The 15,390-nt window shown below is 34.6% G+C and overlaps 2 protein-coding genes across 4 annotated transcripts in view; one reads left to right on the top strand and one right to left on the bottom strand.

Annotated features, from left to right (window-relative positions):
• Window positions 1–15,304, top strand: part of AASDH (aminoadipate-semialdehyde dehydrogenase) — a 37,178-nt gene extending 21,874 nt beyond the window's left edge. For 2 of the 3 annotated variants that reach the window (XM_082609300.1, XM_082609301.1), the window contains exons 6-15: window positions 645–886; window positions 1,257–1,363; window positions 1,896–2,068; window positions 2,488–2,680; window positions 3,733–3,848; window positions 4,919–5,711; window positions 8,400–8,563; window positions 9,769–9,891; window positions 10,730–10,861; window positions 12,545–15,304. In XM_082609300.1, coding sequence (XP_082465426.1) covers window positions 645–886; window positions 1,257–1,363; window positions 1,896–2,068; window positions 2,488–2,680; window positions 3,733–3,848; window positions 4,919–5,711; window positions 8,400–8,563; window positions 9,769–9,891; window positions 10,730–10,861; window positions 12,545–12,937 — 2,436 coding nt within the window. In that variant the 3' untranslated portion in view covers window positions 12,938–15,304. The remainder of the gene's footprint in view (window positions 1–644; window positions 887–1,256; window positions 1,364–1,895; window positions 2,069–2,487; window positions 2,681–3,732; window positions 3,849–4,918; window positions 5,712–8,399; window positions 8,564–9,768; window positions 9,892–10,729; window positions 10,862–12,544) is intronic. The other variant, XM_082609302.1, reaches the window with a different exon arrangement.
• Window positions 1–15,390, bottom strand: part of CRACD (capping protein inhibiting regulator of actin dynamics) — a 316,726-nt gene that overhangs the window by 21,590 nt on the left and 279,746 nt on the right. The gene's annotated exons all lie outside the window — the stretch shown is intronic.

Here is a 15,390-nt window from a genome sequence, read left to right as displayed (position 1 = left end):
TATGATTCCATTTTTATAAAATTCTAGAAAATGTCAGCTGATCATCAAGTGACAAAAAATAGATCAGTGGTTGTCTGGAGGAGAGGTCTAGTTGAAGGGAAGAATTACAGTGGTACATAAGTGATTTTAGGGTTGAAGGATATGTTCATTATCTGGATTGTGGTGATGGTTTCACCGATAATATATCTCAAAATTTGTGTTGTACACTTTAAATATGTATAGTTTATTGTATGTCAATTATATTATCTTAATAAAGTTGTTTTTTAAAATCTTTATTCATTGTTTTGCTTAGGCACTTCTTAACACTTTTATTTACTTTTTCTACATAGAAATAATGGGAAAGGAAATGTAAATTCATTTTATAGATTTTTGTCCTTTAAACCTTTTTGTCTAAACTGCATAATGAAACATAATTAATATTTGCTTTTTTTTACTGAAGCAAAATTTATGTCCACATTAAAAAGGTGATGCTGCTTCAGTGGTGTTCCAAATATGATTTGCCATTTAATAAACACAGCCTTAATTTCCTTGTGAGCTCCCAATGTTAAGCTTTGGACTAATCACTACAGTGTTTTTTTTTTTTTTTTTTTTTTTTTTTAAAGAAGTGAAGGGAAAGAAATAATTTATTTTTAATGTATCTACAGGCAACACCGACATTGCTTAGAAGATTTGGATCTCAGCTTATCAAGTCAACTGTTTTATCAACCAATTCTTCTCTTCGAGTATTGGCCCTTGGTGGCGAAGCATTTCCATCATTAACTGTTCTCAAAAGCTGGAGAGGAATAGGCAATAAAACACAAATATTTAATGTTTATGGTATCACAGAGGTATCAAGTTGGGCGACTTTTTACAGGATACCAGAGAAAATTCTTAACTCTACTTTGAAGTAAGGGTTTCAGTTACTTCAGGGTAGGGTAGAGAGAAACTTATTTTTCCAGTATCTTAACACAAATAGTATTTTTGGTAGGCACTGGAGTAATATTTTATAAGCACTATTTTATCTAGAATTTTAAGCTGGGAATCCAGAACCTTTCTTATTTTAACTGGTGCTACAGATCCTGCTAGAGGTTTTTGTAACTAAACAGCAATGAATAACATGATAACTTTTCCACCTAACCTTTTCCTCTTGTCAATCTTTGAATTATAACAAAAACTTTCTTTTTCTTTATTTGGTACAATGTGATTTAAATACACTGGTAAATATTCTATTCAAATGAAAATTTTTAAATTTGGTTTGGGTTGTTGTGTTTTCATAGATGTGAATTGCCTGTACAACTGGGATTTCCACTGCTTGGAACAGTAGTTGAAGTCAAAGATACTAATGGTTTCACAGTTCAAGAAGGCAATGGCCAAGTATTTTTAGGTTGTTTTACATTTGTTGATTGGGAATAATTTCTTTTTTTTTTTTTTCAAGAAAAAATACCTGATGTGTCAATTTTATTCTTTCCTCAATTATTAAGTCTAGTATTCTTTTCGGTGATGGTAATTTTTAATCTCATCCTCAGAGTCATGAAACATTTAATTAGTTACCATAATTATTTCAGATAACAATGTCTAATACTCTAAGAGAAGATATAAAAGTAATTTAGAAACTGTAAATTGGTTGTTTGTATTTCTGTTTATAGCCAAAATTCTATTTAATTAGTATTTTAAGAATGTTTTTAATCACATGTATTTTTAGAACTAGATTGTGTTTCATCCCTTTGCTTACTTTACTAAGGTTCTTATTGTATATAATTTTATCAGATAACATTTAAAAGTGAGTCCCCTTTTTTATATAAATATTCAAACTTTGAAACTTAGTAACTGAGCTTTTGGAGATGTTCTGATTTCATGGTTTGTAATATATTTTCCATGAATTTAAAAAATTACATTGTTGTTTATATCTTGTGAAGGTGGCAGAAATAGAGTATGTTTTCTTGATGATGAAGTGACAGTACCACTTGGCACAATGAGGGCCACAGGAGACTTTGTGACTATAAAAGATGGAGAGATATTTTTCTTGGGACGAAAGGACAGTCAGATCAAACGTCATGGCAAACGTCTTAACATTGAACTTGTGCAACAGGTAGAACTGTTTAAATATTAAATATCTATTAATATATGTAGGTATTAGAGGCAGCCATAACTACTTTTCTGTTCCAGGGTTCTCTGTCAGTATTATTTAAACCTAGAAGTATTATTTAAACAGTAGAAGATACGGATAATTCATTGTGCACTTTATTCTCAGCATGAAGAGTTGTTTTTTAAATAAGTGACAAAGTGGATTTTGATAACTGAAAATAAGTTGACTTATTTTGCTCTGGGAGCTATTATTTTTGGAAAACATTAAGAACCCTGTGTGTTGGTAATAGTGATAGTAGGAAACAATTTTTAAAAAATCTCTAGTGAATTCCGGATTTTAATTTGGCTGTATTGAATGCAGAGTATTTAGGAAGTTTGTTTTTAAATGTCCTTATTGGCAAATTGAGATAATCTCTCTCATAGGTTGCTGAAGGTCTTCAACAAGTGGAATCTTGTGCAGTTACATGGTATAATCAGGAAAAATTAATTTTGTTCATGGTGTCCAAAAATGATTTAGTAAAGGATTACATCTTTAAAGAACTGCAGAAACATCTTCCAAGTCATGCAATCCCGGATGAGCTTGTGTTGATTGATTCTCTACCATTTACATCTCATGGTAAAATAATTTGAAGCAGCTATGTTTCAGTGCCAAATGATACTAATTGTATTAACTAGTTTAAAGGCCACTTAAATCCTTATTATTATAAGTAATACTAATATATATTGTGGTAGACCCTCTGTTAAATACTTTGTATAATTAACTCATTTTATCTCCAGAAACTCCTGTGAGTATGTGGTATTATTCCCATTTACTGATGTGGAAAATAAGGCTTAAGAGGTTAAATAATTTCTCCAAAATCACATTGCTAGTTAGTAGTAGAGTTGAAATTCTGTAGGACTGTTTGACTTCAAAACATGTGCTCTTAATCACCATATTCTATTACTTTCCCAGTTTCATCTTTACTTAATATTTCAGAATGTGGTTATTGCTCAGTAAATAGTACCATTTCTTTAGCTTTTTAAATGAGAGCAACATGAGCCCCTCCTTTCTTTTTTTTTTCTTTTATTTAAAATTATTTATTTTTTGGCTGCCTTGGGTCTTTGCTGCTGCGTGTGGGCCTTCCTTTTATTTTTTCTTTTTTAAAAATTATTTATTTTTGGCTGCGTTGTGTCTTCGCTGCTGTGTGCAGGCTTTCTCTAGTTGCGGCGAGCAGGGGCTACTCTGTTGTGGTGCACTAGTGTTGCGGTGCACAGGCTTCTCATTGTGGTGTCTTCTCTTGTTGTGGAGCATGGGCTCTAGGCTCGCAGGCTCCAGTAGTTGTGGCTCGCAGGCTCCAAAGCACAGGCTCAGTAGTTGTGGCGCACGGGCTTAGTCGCTCCGCGGCAGGTGGGATCTTCCCAGACCAGGGATTGAACCAGTGTCCTCTGCGTTGGCAGGCATCCGATTCCTAACCACTGCGCCACCAGGGAAGTCCCTCCTTTCTTCTTATCTGCTACCCATTACATTCTGGGTAGCATGGGACTGTCTTCTTGATTATTGATTCTGCATGACAAACTATTATATAGGATTTCTAACCTTAACAATGAAAAATGTGTGTATTGTGACTAACAAAGACATGAAGGGGTCAAGCTGAAATTTAAAAATTGTTGTTTCTCTTTTATATTAAGGCAAAATTGATGTTTCTGAGTTAAATAAGATTTATTTAAACTCCATAGACTTGAGATCTGAGTGTAAACTCAATGGAAAAGAGGACCTTTGGGAAAAATTGCATCATTTGTGGAAGGTACAACTTTTAAGATACAAATTTGTTATTATCAGGAGGTTGTTGTATATCTTCAGGGAATGTAGCATCCTAATAAGTCTGATAAAATTTCCTAAGAATATTACTGCTGTGCAGATGTTAAGTAGTATAGCTTTGTTTTATTCAATTTGTATTCAAATAAGGGTTAGTTAGGTTCTCTACTGCAAGACTAGATTAAGCTCCCTATATAGAAATTTATTGGAAGTGAGGTAGTCATAAAAGGCACGAGTAAAAAAAAAAAAAAAAGGCACGAGTAGACAAAACCTCTCTTGACATAACTTTTCCCTAAGATGGTCAGTCAAGTGCAGTAACACTTGTCAGAGTTGAAAAAATAGCCGAATCTTGCTGTACCACAATCTGTGGTATAAAGGCTTAACATAATTACTCCAGAAGAACTTTCAGTAACAACATGTATGTTTCTGCTTAAGGGAATTTATTTATATATATATATATATATATATATATATATATATATATATATAAAACAATTAAAAACTTATTTTAAAATATATATTTTATTACCTGTGATTTACAGGTCAGTATAATTTTTCTTAGATAAAATTTGGAGTTTTCTAAAGGGTTCTAACAAGAGGATGTAACTGTATAGTCTTGTCTGAAAATAGATATCTAGATAAAAGTAATATCCACTTCGTTTTTAGATTCTTGGAAAATAATTTTGGTTTATGTGAAGTTAGTGAAAATAATTATTCCCATATTATAGAAATATCAGATATTGTTAATATCTGATATTAAATCAGGTGTTTTTATAATTCCATTCCCTATTGTATGGGTAGAAAAACTGCTCTAAAGGGAAGTATAATTTGCAGTTCTAGGGTAGTTCGTGACAAAATTGGTAGCATAATGATGGTCTCCTTTACTATACAGAAAATAATTTTAAAATTTATTTAAATTGTTAAAAAATTTATTTTGAGTGTGTTTTGTGTTCATCTCATTAATATAGTTACCATCATCTATATATTACCTTTAAATGCTGAATTCTTTTGGTTTTAGATCTTTAACTTCACCATATTTCTCATTTCTCTAATCTGTAGTCTGTTCTGAGTCTCTCAGAAGACCCTTTGAAGGTTCCTGATGAGTCACTCTTCTTAAATAGTGGAGGAGATTCTTTGAAGTCCATACGGCTCCTCAATGAGATTGAAAACTTTGTTGGCACGTCAGTACCTGGGCTTCTGGAAATTATTCTTAGCAGTTCTATTTTAGAGATTTACAATCACATCCTTCAAACAGTGTTTCCAGATGAAGATCTGACATTTAGCAAGAATTATGCCACAAAAAGAAAATCCAGCGATGTTAATCAAGAGGAAACCAGTGGAAAATCTTTACATCAGGAATCTGTCATGCCTTTAAATTGTGACGAGATCAATGCTTTTATTGCACTGAGCCGAGGGAGTCAGATTTTGTCTCTGAATACTACTAGGTTTTTAACTAAGTTGGAACATTGCCCTTCAGCCTATTCTTCTGATTTAATTTCACAGACTAACATTCAAAATATGAAAAGCTTAAATCCTCCAGCTCTTATTGGGAAGTCAAAAGATATGTCCTGTGTTGCAAAAGTTTCTGAAGAGGAAACATCTGTGATGGGGGCTGAGAAAATGGAGTTTCATGTGAGGTGGAGGTCAGACACAGGCAAATGTGTGGATGCTTCACCTCTGGTTGTAATACCAGCTGTTGATAAGTCATCTGCCACTGTGTACATTGGCTCGCATTCTCATAGAATGATGGCAGTTGATCTTTACTCTGGAAAGGTGAAATGGGAACAGATTTTGGGAGATCGCATTGAATCCTCAGCTTGTGTATCTAAGTGTGGAAACTTCATTGTAGTGGGTAAGTTTCTGAATTTGAGGTTTATAGAGTTAAATTTAATTACCATATGGTAATGCTAGTAGGGCCAAGTTAAATTTTAAAAACCTACGTATAGTAGGTTTGGTTGCTGTCAAAGAATAATAGTTAACTACATGCTGATTCACAGTGTGGGCCTTGGGTCAGAGTTTCTGGATTTGAAGCTAGCTCTAAAGCTGTTACCAGCTCTGTGACCTTCAACGAGTTGCTGAACTTCTTAGAACTTCAGTTTTCTTATGAGTATATGGGCATAATAAATAAAACATGGTGCTGCATCACAGATTATCCCCAGACTTAATGGTTTAGAATAATAAACATTTTTTTATTTTTTTATTGGGATATAGTTGCTTTAATAAACATTTATTATCTCACAGTTTTTATGGGTCAGGAATTTAGGAGGGGTTTAGCTGAAAGTTCTGGCTCAGTGTTTTTCCTGTGGCTGCAACCATCTGAAGCCTTGACGAGCTGGAAAAATCTGCTTCTAAGATGGCTTACTCACATTGCTGCAGACAGAAAACTTCAGTTTTTGCTGGTTTTTGGCAGGAAACTTCAGTTTCTTGCCACATGGGCTTCTCCATAGGCTGCTTGAATGCCCTCACAACATGGAAGCTAACTTCCCTCAGAGTGAGTGACCCAAGAGAGTGATTGAGGAGGAACGCAGTACTTCTAGTGTCTAAAGTTGTATACCATTATTTGTGCTTTATTCTGTTATTAGAAGAACGTCATTAAGTCTGGCCCACACTCAGAGGGAGGGGAATTAGCGTCACCTGTTGAATATCTCTTTGAGTATCACAGAATTTGTGGATATATTTTAAAACTACCACAATAATCATAGAGCTTTTGAGAGGATTAAATGAAATAATTGCTTGTGAATCCTTTAGTACATTGCTAGGGACAGGCTAAGTGCTCAAAGAATAATAGTTAACTACATGCTGATTCACAGTGTGGGCCTTAGGTTAGAGTTTCTGGATTTGAACCTAGCTCTAAAGCTATTACCAGCTCTGTGACCTTCAACAAGTGTTAGCTACTACCTTCTACTCAGTTTCATTAAGGTGTAGGTGACTTTTACTTTACAAAGATATGGGGGTCTAGGCGTAATGTCTCCTCAACTACCACTCTCTTTTTACCCCCCAAACTACCTCAAGTTTTACTTCAGTGCTCATGGCATCTGTTTACCAAAGCTTTTCAGACTAAGTGCTTAGGAATATATCTCCCTACTTATGTTAGCCTGGCTAGAATCTACTTGAATCTGAGTTTGATTCTTCTGTATTGAAAGCCTACATTTTGAAAATTATACTACAGGAAACTTTCAGTTATACATGTGAATGATCATGAGTATTCCCTATCCATGAAAGTCAGCTCATTGAGGTTACTGTTTGCATTCCAAGTGTCTAAACCCAAAGCCTCTGGCACATGATGGTCACTTAGTACTTTTTTTCTCTTTTTTAAAAAATTTCCAGTTTTATTGAGATGTAATTGACATATAACATTTTATTAGCTTAAGGTATACAGTATAATGTTTGATATGTGTATATTGCAAAATGATTACCACGGTAAATCTAGTTAGCATAGATCACCTCACAGTTACAATTTTTTTCTTGTGATGAGAACTTGTAAGATGCACTCTCAGCAATTTTCAAATATACAGTTCAGTGTTGTTAACGGAACTGTTAAATATACAGTTCAGTGTTGTTAAATATTTGTTATTAATATAATATACAGTAAAACCCTTTTTAGTATGCAGTTTTATATTTTGACAGATAACATGCTATCATGTAACCACTACCACAATCAAGAGTCCACTGCTCCAGGGACTTCCCTGGCGGTGCAGTGGTTAAGAATCTGCCTGCCAATGCAGGGGACACAGGTTTGATCCCTGGTCCAGGAAGATCCCACATGCAGTGGAGCAACTAAGCCCGTGCACCGTAACTACTGAGCCTGTGCTCTAGAGCCCATGCGCCACAACTACTGAATCCCGCATGCCTAGAGCCCATGCTTCACAACAAGAGAAGCCACTGCAGTGAGAAGCCTGTGCACTGCAACAAAGAGTAGCCCCTGCTCCCCGCAACTAGAGAAAGCCCGTGCGCAGCAACGAAGACCCAACACTGCCAAAATAAAAAATATATGTATATATGCATATAGTAGCACTTCACTGTGAGCATTACATGAGTTAATAGATATAAAATTCTTAGAGTAGTACCCTTCACAAGGTAAAAGGTCAATAAACATTTGATCATTGTTAATGTTAGCATTTCTGGAACACCTACTATGTACTGGGCATTTATCCTAATTATCACAGTAACCCTGATGTAGATGTATCCACACTCAGCAGAAAGATAATCTAGGCTCAGCGATGCTAGGTAATTTGCCCAAAGGATGGCCATGACAAGATCTGAATCCAGGTCTGTCAAAGCCTGTTTCTGCTGCAGCATGCTCATGTTCATTGTTTTCCTGGTAGTGAAGCACTTTATGGTACTTTTAAAATGTAAGGTGTACCTACTAAACAGATTTTTTATACGAATGGTTGCTGCTTTGCTGAAATGTAAATTGAGCCAAACATAGAGCCTAAGTACACATGAAGAACATCGAATATATATTGTCATGATTTAAGCCAAATAATTATTTTCCAGTGACATATCTAAATCTCATCTTTTGTATTTTGTTTCCCAACAGGCTGTTATAATGGGTTGGTTTATATTCTGAAGAGTAATAGTGGAGAAAAATACTGGATGTTTACTACTGAGGATGCTGTCAAAAGCTCAGCAACTGTGGATCCAACCACAGGACTTTTTTACATTGGCTCTCATGACCAGCATGCATATGCTTTAGATATATATGTAAGAATTCACTTCATCAATTTCATACCATAAGCATAGATAGAAGAGTGTGAAACTATCAGGTGGTGGTGACTAGGGGAGCAGGTATTAACTATTCCCAAGTTTGTGATCTGGGAAGATTAAGGGGTTAATTAACAGCCATAATATCTTAAGACAGTTTTAACTTCCTTACAGAATTTTCACAAATAAATTTGCTACTCAGGGTTTTGAAATATAAGGAGCTTAGAATGCCATCTTGACAATAGAGAAGAATCACAAAAATATCAATAAGACCTGATTACACAAAATTTTTAAATTTAAGAATTATAAAATTAAAAAGAAATAAGTTGGGAAAAGTTTTTGAAACAAGTGTGACAGCGTTAAAATATTTATAAGTATAAATTAAGAGCAAATACAAATTAATAAGAAAAATATAAAGTTCCAGATAGAAAAATAAACAAGGGATATAAATGCACAGGACCCCAAAGAAGAAATAGCTAGTAAATGTATTTAAATATTTCATATGTTTAAGAATCTAAGGAATGAAAATTTAAAACTTTGAGATAAAGAAGCAAATGTTATTAGAGGGTAGCATTAAATGCTGATGAGAATGGTGGGAGGTAAAGCCTTCGAGGAAAACAATTTGACCATAGGTAACAATTTCATATCCTTTGATTCAGTAAACTTCTTCTAGGAATCTGTCCTGGCAAAATAATCAGTAACATGGACAGATATATGCATGAAGATGTCTATTTCCAAATTGTTTATAACACCAAGCAATTAGTTCAAGACGATTTTCAATGATAAGGTAGAGAAATTATTTTGTGTTCATATGGGATATGATCCATTAAAGTTAATATTTAAAGAGTTTTACAAAATAAGTGAGCTAAATTAGATACAAAGTGTATGATATTCGGAATGATGATCTCAAGTATATTAAGCTGTGTGTGTGTATGCGTGTACCAAAAAGATCAAAAGGGAAAATGCTAAAATGTTAACAGTGGTAATCTCTGGGCATTGGCTTTTGTCATCTTTTTATACTAACTTGATTCTACACAGTGAGTATATATTATTTTTAAATGAAAAATAAAAATTATATTAACTAAGATAGACATAACATCAGGAGGGACAGGATATGTATATTTTGTTAATCACCAGCAGAAACCAATTAATTTGCTTTCTTTTTCTTTCTTCTTTTTTTTTTTAATTTGCTTTCTTATTTGCAGAAAAAGAAGTGTGTTTGGAAGTTGAAATGCGGAGGAACTGTTTTTTCTTCTCCTTGTTTGAGCCTGATTCCATATCACTTGTATTTTGCTACGCTGGGAGGACTTTTACTGGCTATAAATCCTGTAGGCATAAAAGAATATTTTTGATTTTATTACTTATTTTTCTTTAATATTTTTAATTTTTGCTTTGAATTCTGAAAATTTGAAGTAGATCTCAGATATAGTCCATACATTACTGAACCAGAATTCATTAAAAATGACTGACACGAAGTATAGAAAGATGAGAAAAATCTAAGTTCTGTGTATGTCTTTTATCAATTTTTTATTTTATTTTAATTTAATTTTATTTTTTTGGCTACGTTGGGTCTTCATTGCTGTGCATGGGCTTTCTCTAGTGGCAGAGAGCAGGGGCTACTCTTCATTGTGGTGCATGGGCTTCTTATTGCAGTGGCTTGTTGCGGAGCACAGGCTGTAGGTGCTCCGGCTTCAGTAGTTGCAGAGCCTGGGCTCTAGGCATGGGCTTCAGAAGTTGCGGCGTGCGGGCTTAGTTGCTCCGTGGCGTGGGGATCTTCCTGGACCAGGAATCGAACCCATGTCCCCTCCTTTGGCACGCGGATTCTTAACCATTGCGCCACCAGGGAAGTCCTATCAATTTTTTAAGTTGGCAGACTGTTCTCAGTCCTGTCAAGAACTTCATGTCCATTCTAAGGATGGAGTTTATGTGCTAGTTATTTCTTTCCTGGTTTTATTGCAAGTTTTTATCTTAGCATTCATAAGTAGCACTAATTAATTTTATAGCTGTGTATATGTGTACTAGCTTCATTTATAATGTCAGCATTCCATTATAGCATTTTCTGGTGTTTATAGCTTTACTTCTGGGAGATTTATGAGTTTATTTTATAAAGGGTAATTGATTAGTAGAGTGATTTAAATGCTGTGAATTGCTTTTTGCCCATGACAGGCCACTGGGAAGAGAGTTTGGAAATATTCCTGTGACAAGCCACTCTTTTCTTCTCCACGGTGTTGCCTACAGTATATTTGTATTGGCTGTGTAGATGGGAATTTTCTCTGCTTTACTCACTTTGGAGAACAGGTAAAAATTTCTAGTTCTGTTTTACTTACATTTCTCAAAGGCATAGTAGCTGGTGACAACTGAAGTAAAATTTTAAACATTATTCAACCCATTGTGTTGAAAACTAATTCTATTTTAATTGTCAAACCATGGGTTTTTTAATTTTTGAATGACGCTATAATAGATTTAAAAGATTCTATCCAAACATTGTTTTACTTTTGCCATTCTCCTCTCACAATTTAAAAAATGTTATCAGTTTTTTTTTTTGTTTTTTTTTTTGTGGTACGCGGGCCTCTCACCGTTGTGGCCTCTCCCGTTGCGGAGCACAGGCTCCGGACACGCAGGCCCAGTGGCCATGGCTCACGGGCCCAGCCGCTCCGTGGCATGTGGGATCTTCCCGGACCGGGGCACGAACCCGTGTCCCCTGCATCGGCAGGCGGACTCTCAACCACTGCGCCACCAGGGAAGCCCAGGTTATCAGTTTTTAGCCAACTTTATTATAACCTCTATTCCGATTGTGAACATTGAAATAAACTCCTGCTTCTTCTATGAAAACCTAAATCTGTTACATAACTCAATTTGCATTGTATGGAAGTTCCATCTTCAACTTCATGATCGGCAGGGTAGGCTCCTTCTGAGTTATAATAAGTCTTTCGTTGGGATAATAATCTCTACTTCTTTACCCGTAAGTGACTGTGGCACAACTTCTGTGTTTTTGATTTTAGGGATTATTTTGTGGACTTGAGAGTGTACTAGCTCCAACATAAGTTAGCCCATTGCTGGCTAGAGTTGACTCTGGGTGCTTTTTATTCTACATTCACCCCTCATAGCCTAGCAGTTTCTTTTGTTCTGTGTGACAATTACTTTGTGATGAAATCTTTTATTAAGTTCACTTAATATTTTTTATTTACAAAGTAATTTGAATATATTCTCACCTTTGGATTTCTAAAAAGAAGGAGCAAATGCTATTACCCCCCCCCTTTTTTTTTTACCTTTTCTGAATGAACCAAAAAGATTAAAGTGATTTTGTCCAAGTCAGGGACAGAATTGAGATTACAAATCATATTTCATGAATATACCCACTCTTTTTATTTTGCTTTCACTGTACTCCTATTACTGTGGATTTGTAAACACTATCTTAGACTTATGCTTTTTCTTCCTTGTGTGTTTTCTTTAAAATATGACTGACAGGTTAATCTATAGTAGCTTTGAAATAAGCAAACAGTGTATATATCTACAGGGTAGACACACAACTCATAGCTCTTTGTTTAAAGCTTTAACTTATTGCACATAAACTTTTCCTTTCAGCCTACTTACACCCTTATTCCTCCATTAGGAGACCAGAATAAGATACAGTTTTTAATAAGATACACTGAAAACTGTGTAGTTTTTTCTTTGAAATAAGTGTCTCTGAACATATTAGTAATAACTTTTGAATGGGGTTCGAAATGAATTTTACTTCATAATATTATGAATAGCGGTGATTTATGTAATAAGGACACTGGTGGGTTTTGTGCTAGATTTTACCATTGGGACAGAGGTCTAATCTGAGGGTGCTACTTTTGGGAGAAAGCCATTATTTTCTCTATGTATAGTTACCATTCAGTAGCCTGCGTCTCTCTCATTTTATTAAGAATTTTGAAAAGCTTTACAGAACTGTTGAAATGAGATGAATGAATTATTTTTGCCTTTATCACCCTTCAGATTTGGCAGTTCTCTACCAATGAACCAATCTTTTCATCCCCATGTACCTCAGCATCAGAGCAAGAAATATTTTTTGGTTCCCATGATTGCTTTATCTACTGTTGTAGTATGAAAGGTCACCTCCAATGGAAATTTGAAACTACTTCAAGGGTGTATTCAACACCATTTGCTTTCCATAACCACAACCGTGGCAATGAAATGTTGCTGGCAGCAGCATCTACTGATGGGAAGCTATGGATCTTGGAATCTAAGAGTGGAGAGTTGCAAAGTGTGTATCAGCTTCCTGGAGAAGTTTTCTCTTCTCCTGTGGTCTGGGAATCAATGCTTATTATTGGATGTAGAAATAATTATGTTTATTGTCTGGATTTATTGGGTGGCAATCAAAGATATTGAAGTACAGTCCTTGCTAGAATATATCTGTGAGATGTTTGAAAATATTTTACATTATGGAGCATGTGGATAGTCTTATTTTATGTTAAAGATTATATTTTGTTTAAGAAACTTGTCTATTACACTTTATTGGAAAACAACCGTATTTTACTTCCTATAGGAGTAACAAATGCTTTTAAAAGGAATTATAGAACAAAACACATCAATATGTTAAGTGACAGTTTCTTTTAATTAGGCTACAGATGTTCTACTTGGTTTTTTATAAAAGACTTCTGGAAAAAACTATCAGAATATACTTGGTGGGTTAAAAAATTAGTCTGTGATGTAATACACCATTCACTCATTTATACTGAGATTCATAACAAAAGATTTTCAAAGAAAGGATCTATTTATCAAATTAGTTTCCATAATTTAAAATTTTTTATTATTTTTTTAAATAGTTATTTATTTGGTTGCACCGGGTCCTAGTTGGGGCAGGTGGGCTCCTTTAGTTGTGGCTCGCGGGCTCCTTGGTTGTGGCATGTGGCCTCCATACATTGCTCCTTAGTTGCAGCACGTGGGCTCCTTAGTTGTGGCTCACGGGCTCCTTAGTTGTAGCATGCGAATTCTTAGTTGTGGCATGCATGTGGGATCTAGTTCCCTGACCAGGGATCGAACCCAGCCCCCTGCACTGGGAGCAGGGAGTCTTAACCATTGCGCTACCAGGGAAGTCCCTGTAGTAGTCTCTTACGATCTTTCATATTTCTGTGGTGTCAGTTGTAACTTCTTTTCCATTTCTGATTTTATTGATTTGGGCCCTCTCTCTTTTTTTAATTGATGAGTCTGGCTAAAGGTTTATCAGTTTTTTTTAAATCTTTTCAAAGAAGCAGCTTTTAGTTTCATTTTATTGTTTTTTAAGTCTCCTTCATTTATTTCTGCTCTGATCTTTATGATTTCTTTCCTTATACTAACTGGGTTTCGTTTGTTCTTTTTCTAGTTTAGATGTAAGGTTAGGTTGTTTGAGATTTTTCTCATTTCCTGAGGTAAGCTTGTATTGTCATAAACTTCTCTCTTAGAACTGCTTTTGCTGTGTCCCATAGATTTTGGATCGTTGTTTTTCATTTTCATTTGTCTCCAGGTATTTTTTAAAAATTTCCTCTTTGATTTCTTCAGTGATCCATTGGTTTTTTAATAGCATATTGTTCAGTCTCCACGTGTTTGTGTTTTTGCAATTTTTTTCTTGTAGTTGATTTCTGGTCTTCTAGCATTGTGGTCGGAAAAGATGCTTGATATGATTTCAATTTTCTTAAATTTACTGAGGCTTGTTTTGTGGCCTAGCATGTGATTTATCCTGGAGAGTGTTCTGTGTGCACTTGAAAAGAATGTATTCTGCTGCTATTGGATGGAATGTTCTAAATGTATTAAGTCTTATCTCGTCTAATGTGTCATTTAAGACACAGTGTTTCCTTACTGATTTTCTGTCTGGATGATCTGTCCATTGATATAATTGGGGTGTAAAACTTTCTTACTATTATTGTGTTACTATTGATCTCTCCCTTTATGTCTGCTGGTATTTGCTTTATGTATCTTGGTGTTCCTATGTTGGTGTTTATATATTTACAATTGTTATGTCTTCTTGAATTGATCCCTTGATCATTATGTAGTGTCCTTCTTTGTCTCTTCCAACAGTCTTTATTGTAACATCTATTTTATCATATATAAGTATTGCTACTTACCCTGGCTTTCTTTTGATTTCCATTTGTGTTCAATACCTTTTGCATCTCTTCACTTTCAATCTGTGTATGTCTTTAGATCTGAAGTGAGTCTCCTGTAGGCAGGAAGGCGGGATATATATGGGTCTTTTTTTTTTTTTTTAATCCATTCAGCCACTTTATGTCTTTTGATTGGAGCATTTAGTCCATTTACATTTACAGTAATTATATGTATGTTCTAATTGCCATTTTGTTAATTATTTTAGGGTTTTTGTTCCTTCTTTTGTTCTCTTGTGATTTGATGACTATCTTTAGTGTTATGTTTGGATTCCTTTTCTCTTCTTTTGTGTATCATAGATATTTGGCTTGTAGTTACCATGAGGTATTTATATAGTAATCTGTATTTATACATGATTGTTTTATGTTGTTTATCTCTTAATTTCAAATACATTTTAACAATCCTGCATTTGTATTCTCCTCCCCTCACAATTATTATTTTTGGTATCATATTTTACCTCTAATTGTTTTGTGTATCCCTTAACTGCTTATTTTAGATATAGATGATTTTACTACTCTTTTAACCTCCCTGCTAGCTTTGTGCATGGATGTTTTCCTACCTTTACTATATGTTTGCCTTTACCAACGAGTTTTTTCATTTCATAATTTTCATTTATCTAGTTGTGGCCGTTTCTTTTTCATTAAGAAAAGTTCCTTAAATATTTCTTGTAAGTTTGGTGGTGCTGAACTCTTTTAGCTTTTGCTTGT

This window comes from Mesoplodon mirus (assembly GCF_964341445.2).
Source record: "Mesoplodon mirus genome assembly, chromosome: 2".
In the NCBI taxonomy this organism is placed as follows: Eukaryota; Metazoa; Chordata; class Mammalia; order Artiodactyla; family Ziphiidae; genus Mesoplodon; species Mesoplodon mirus.
This window is presented reverse-complemented; position numbering and strand designations above follow the sequence as displayed.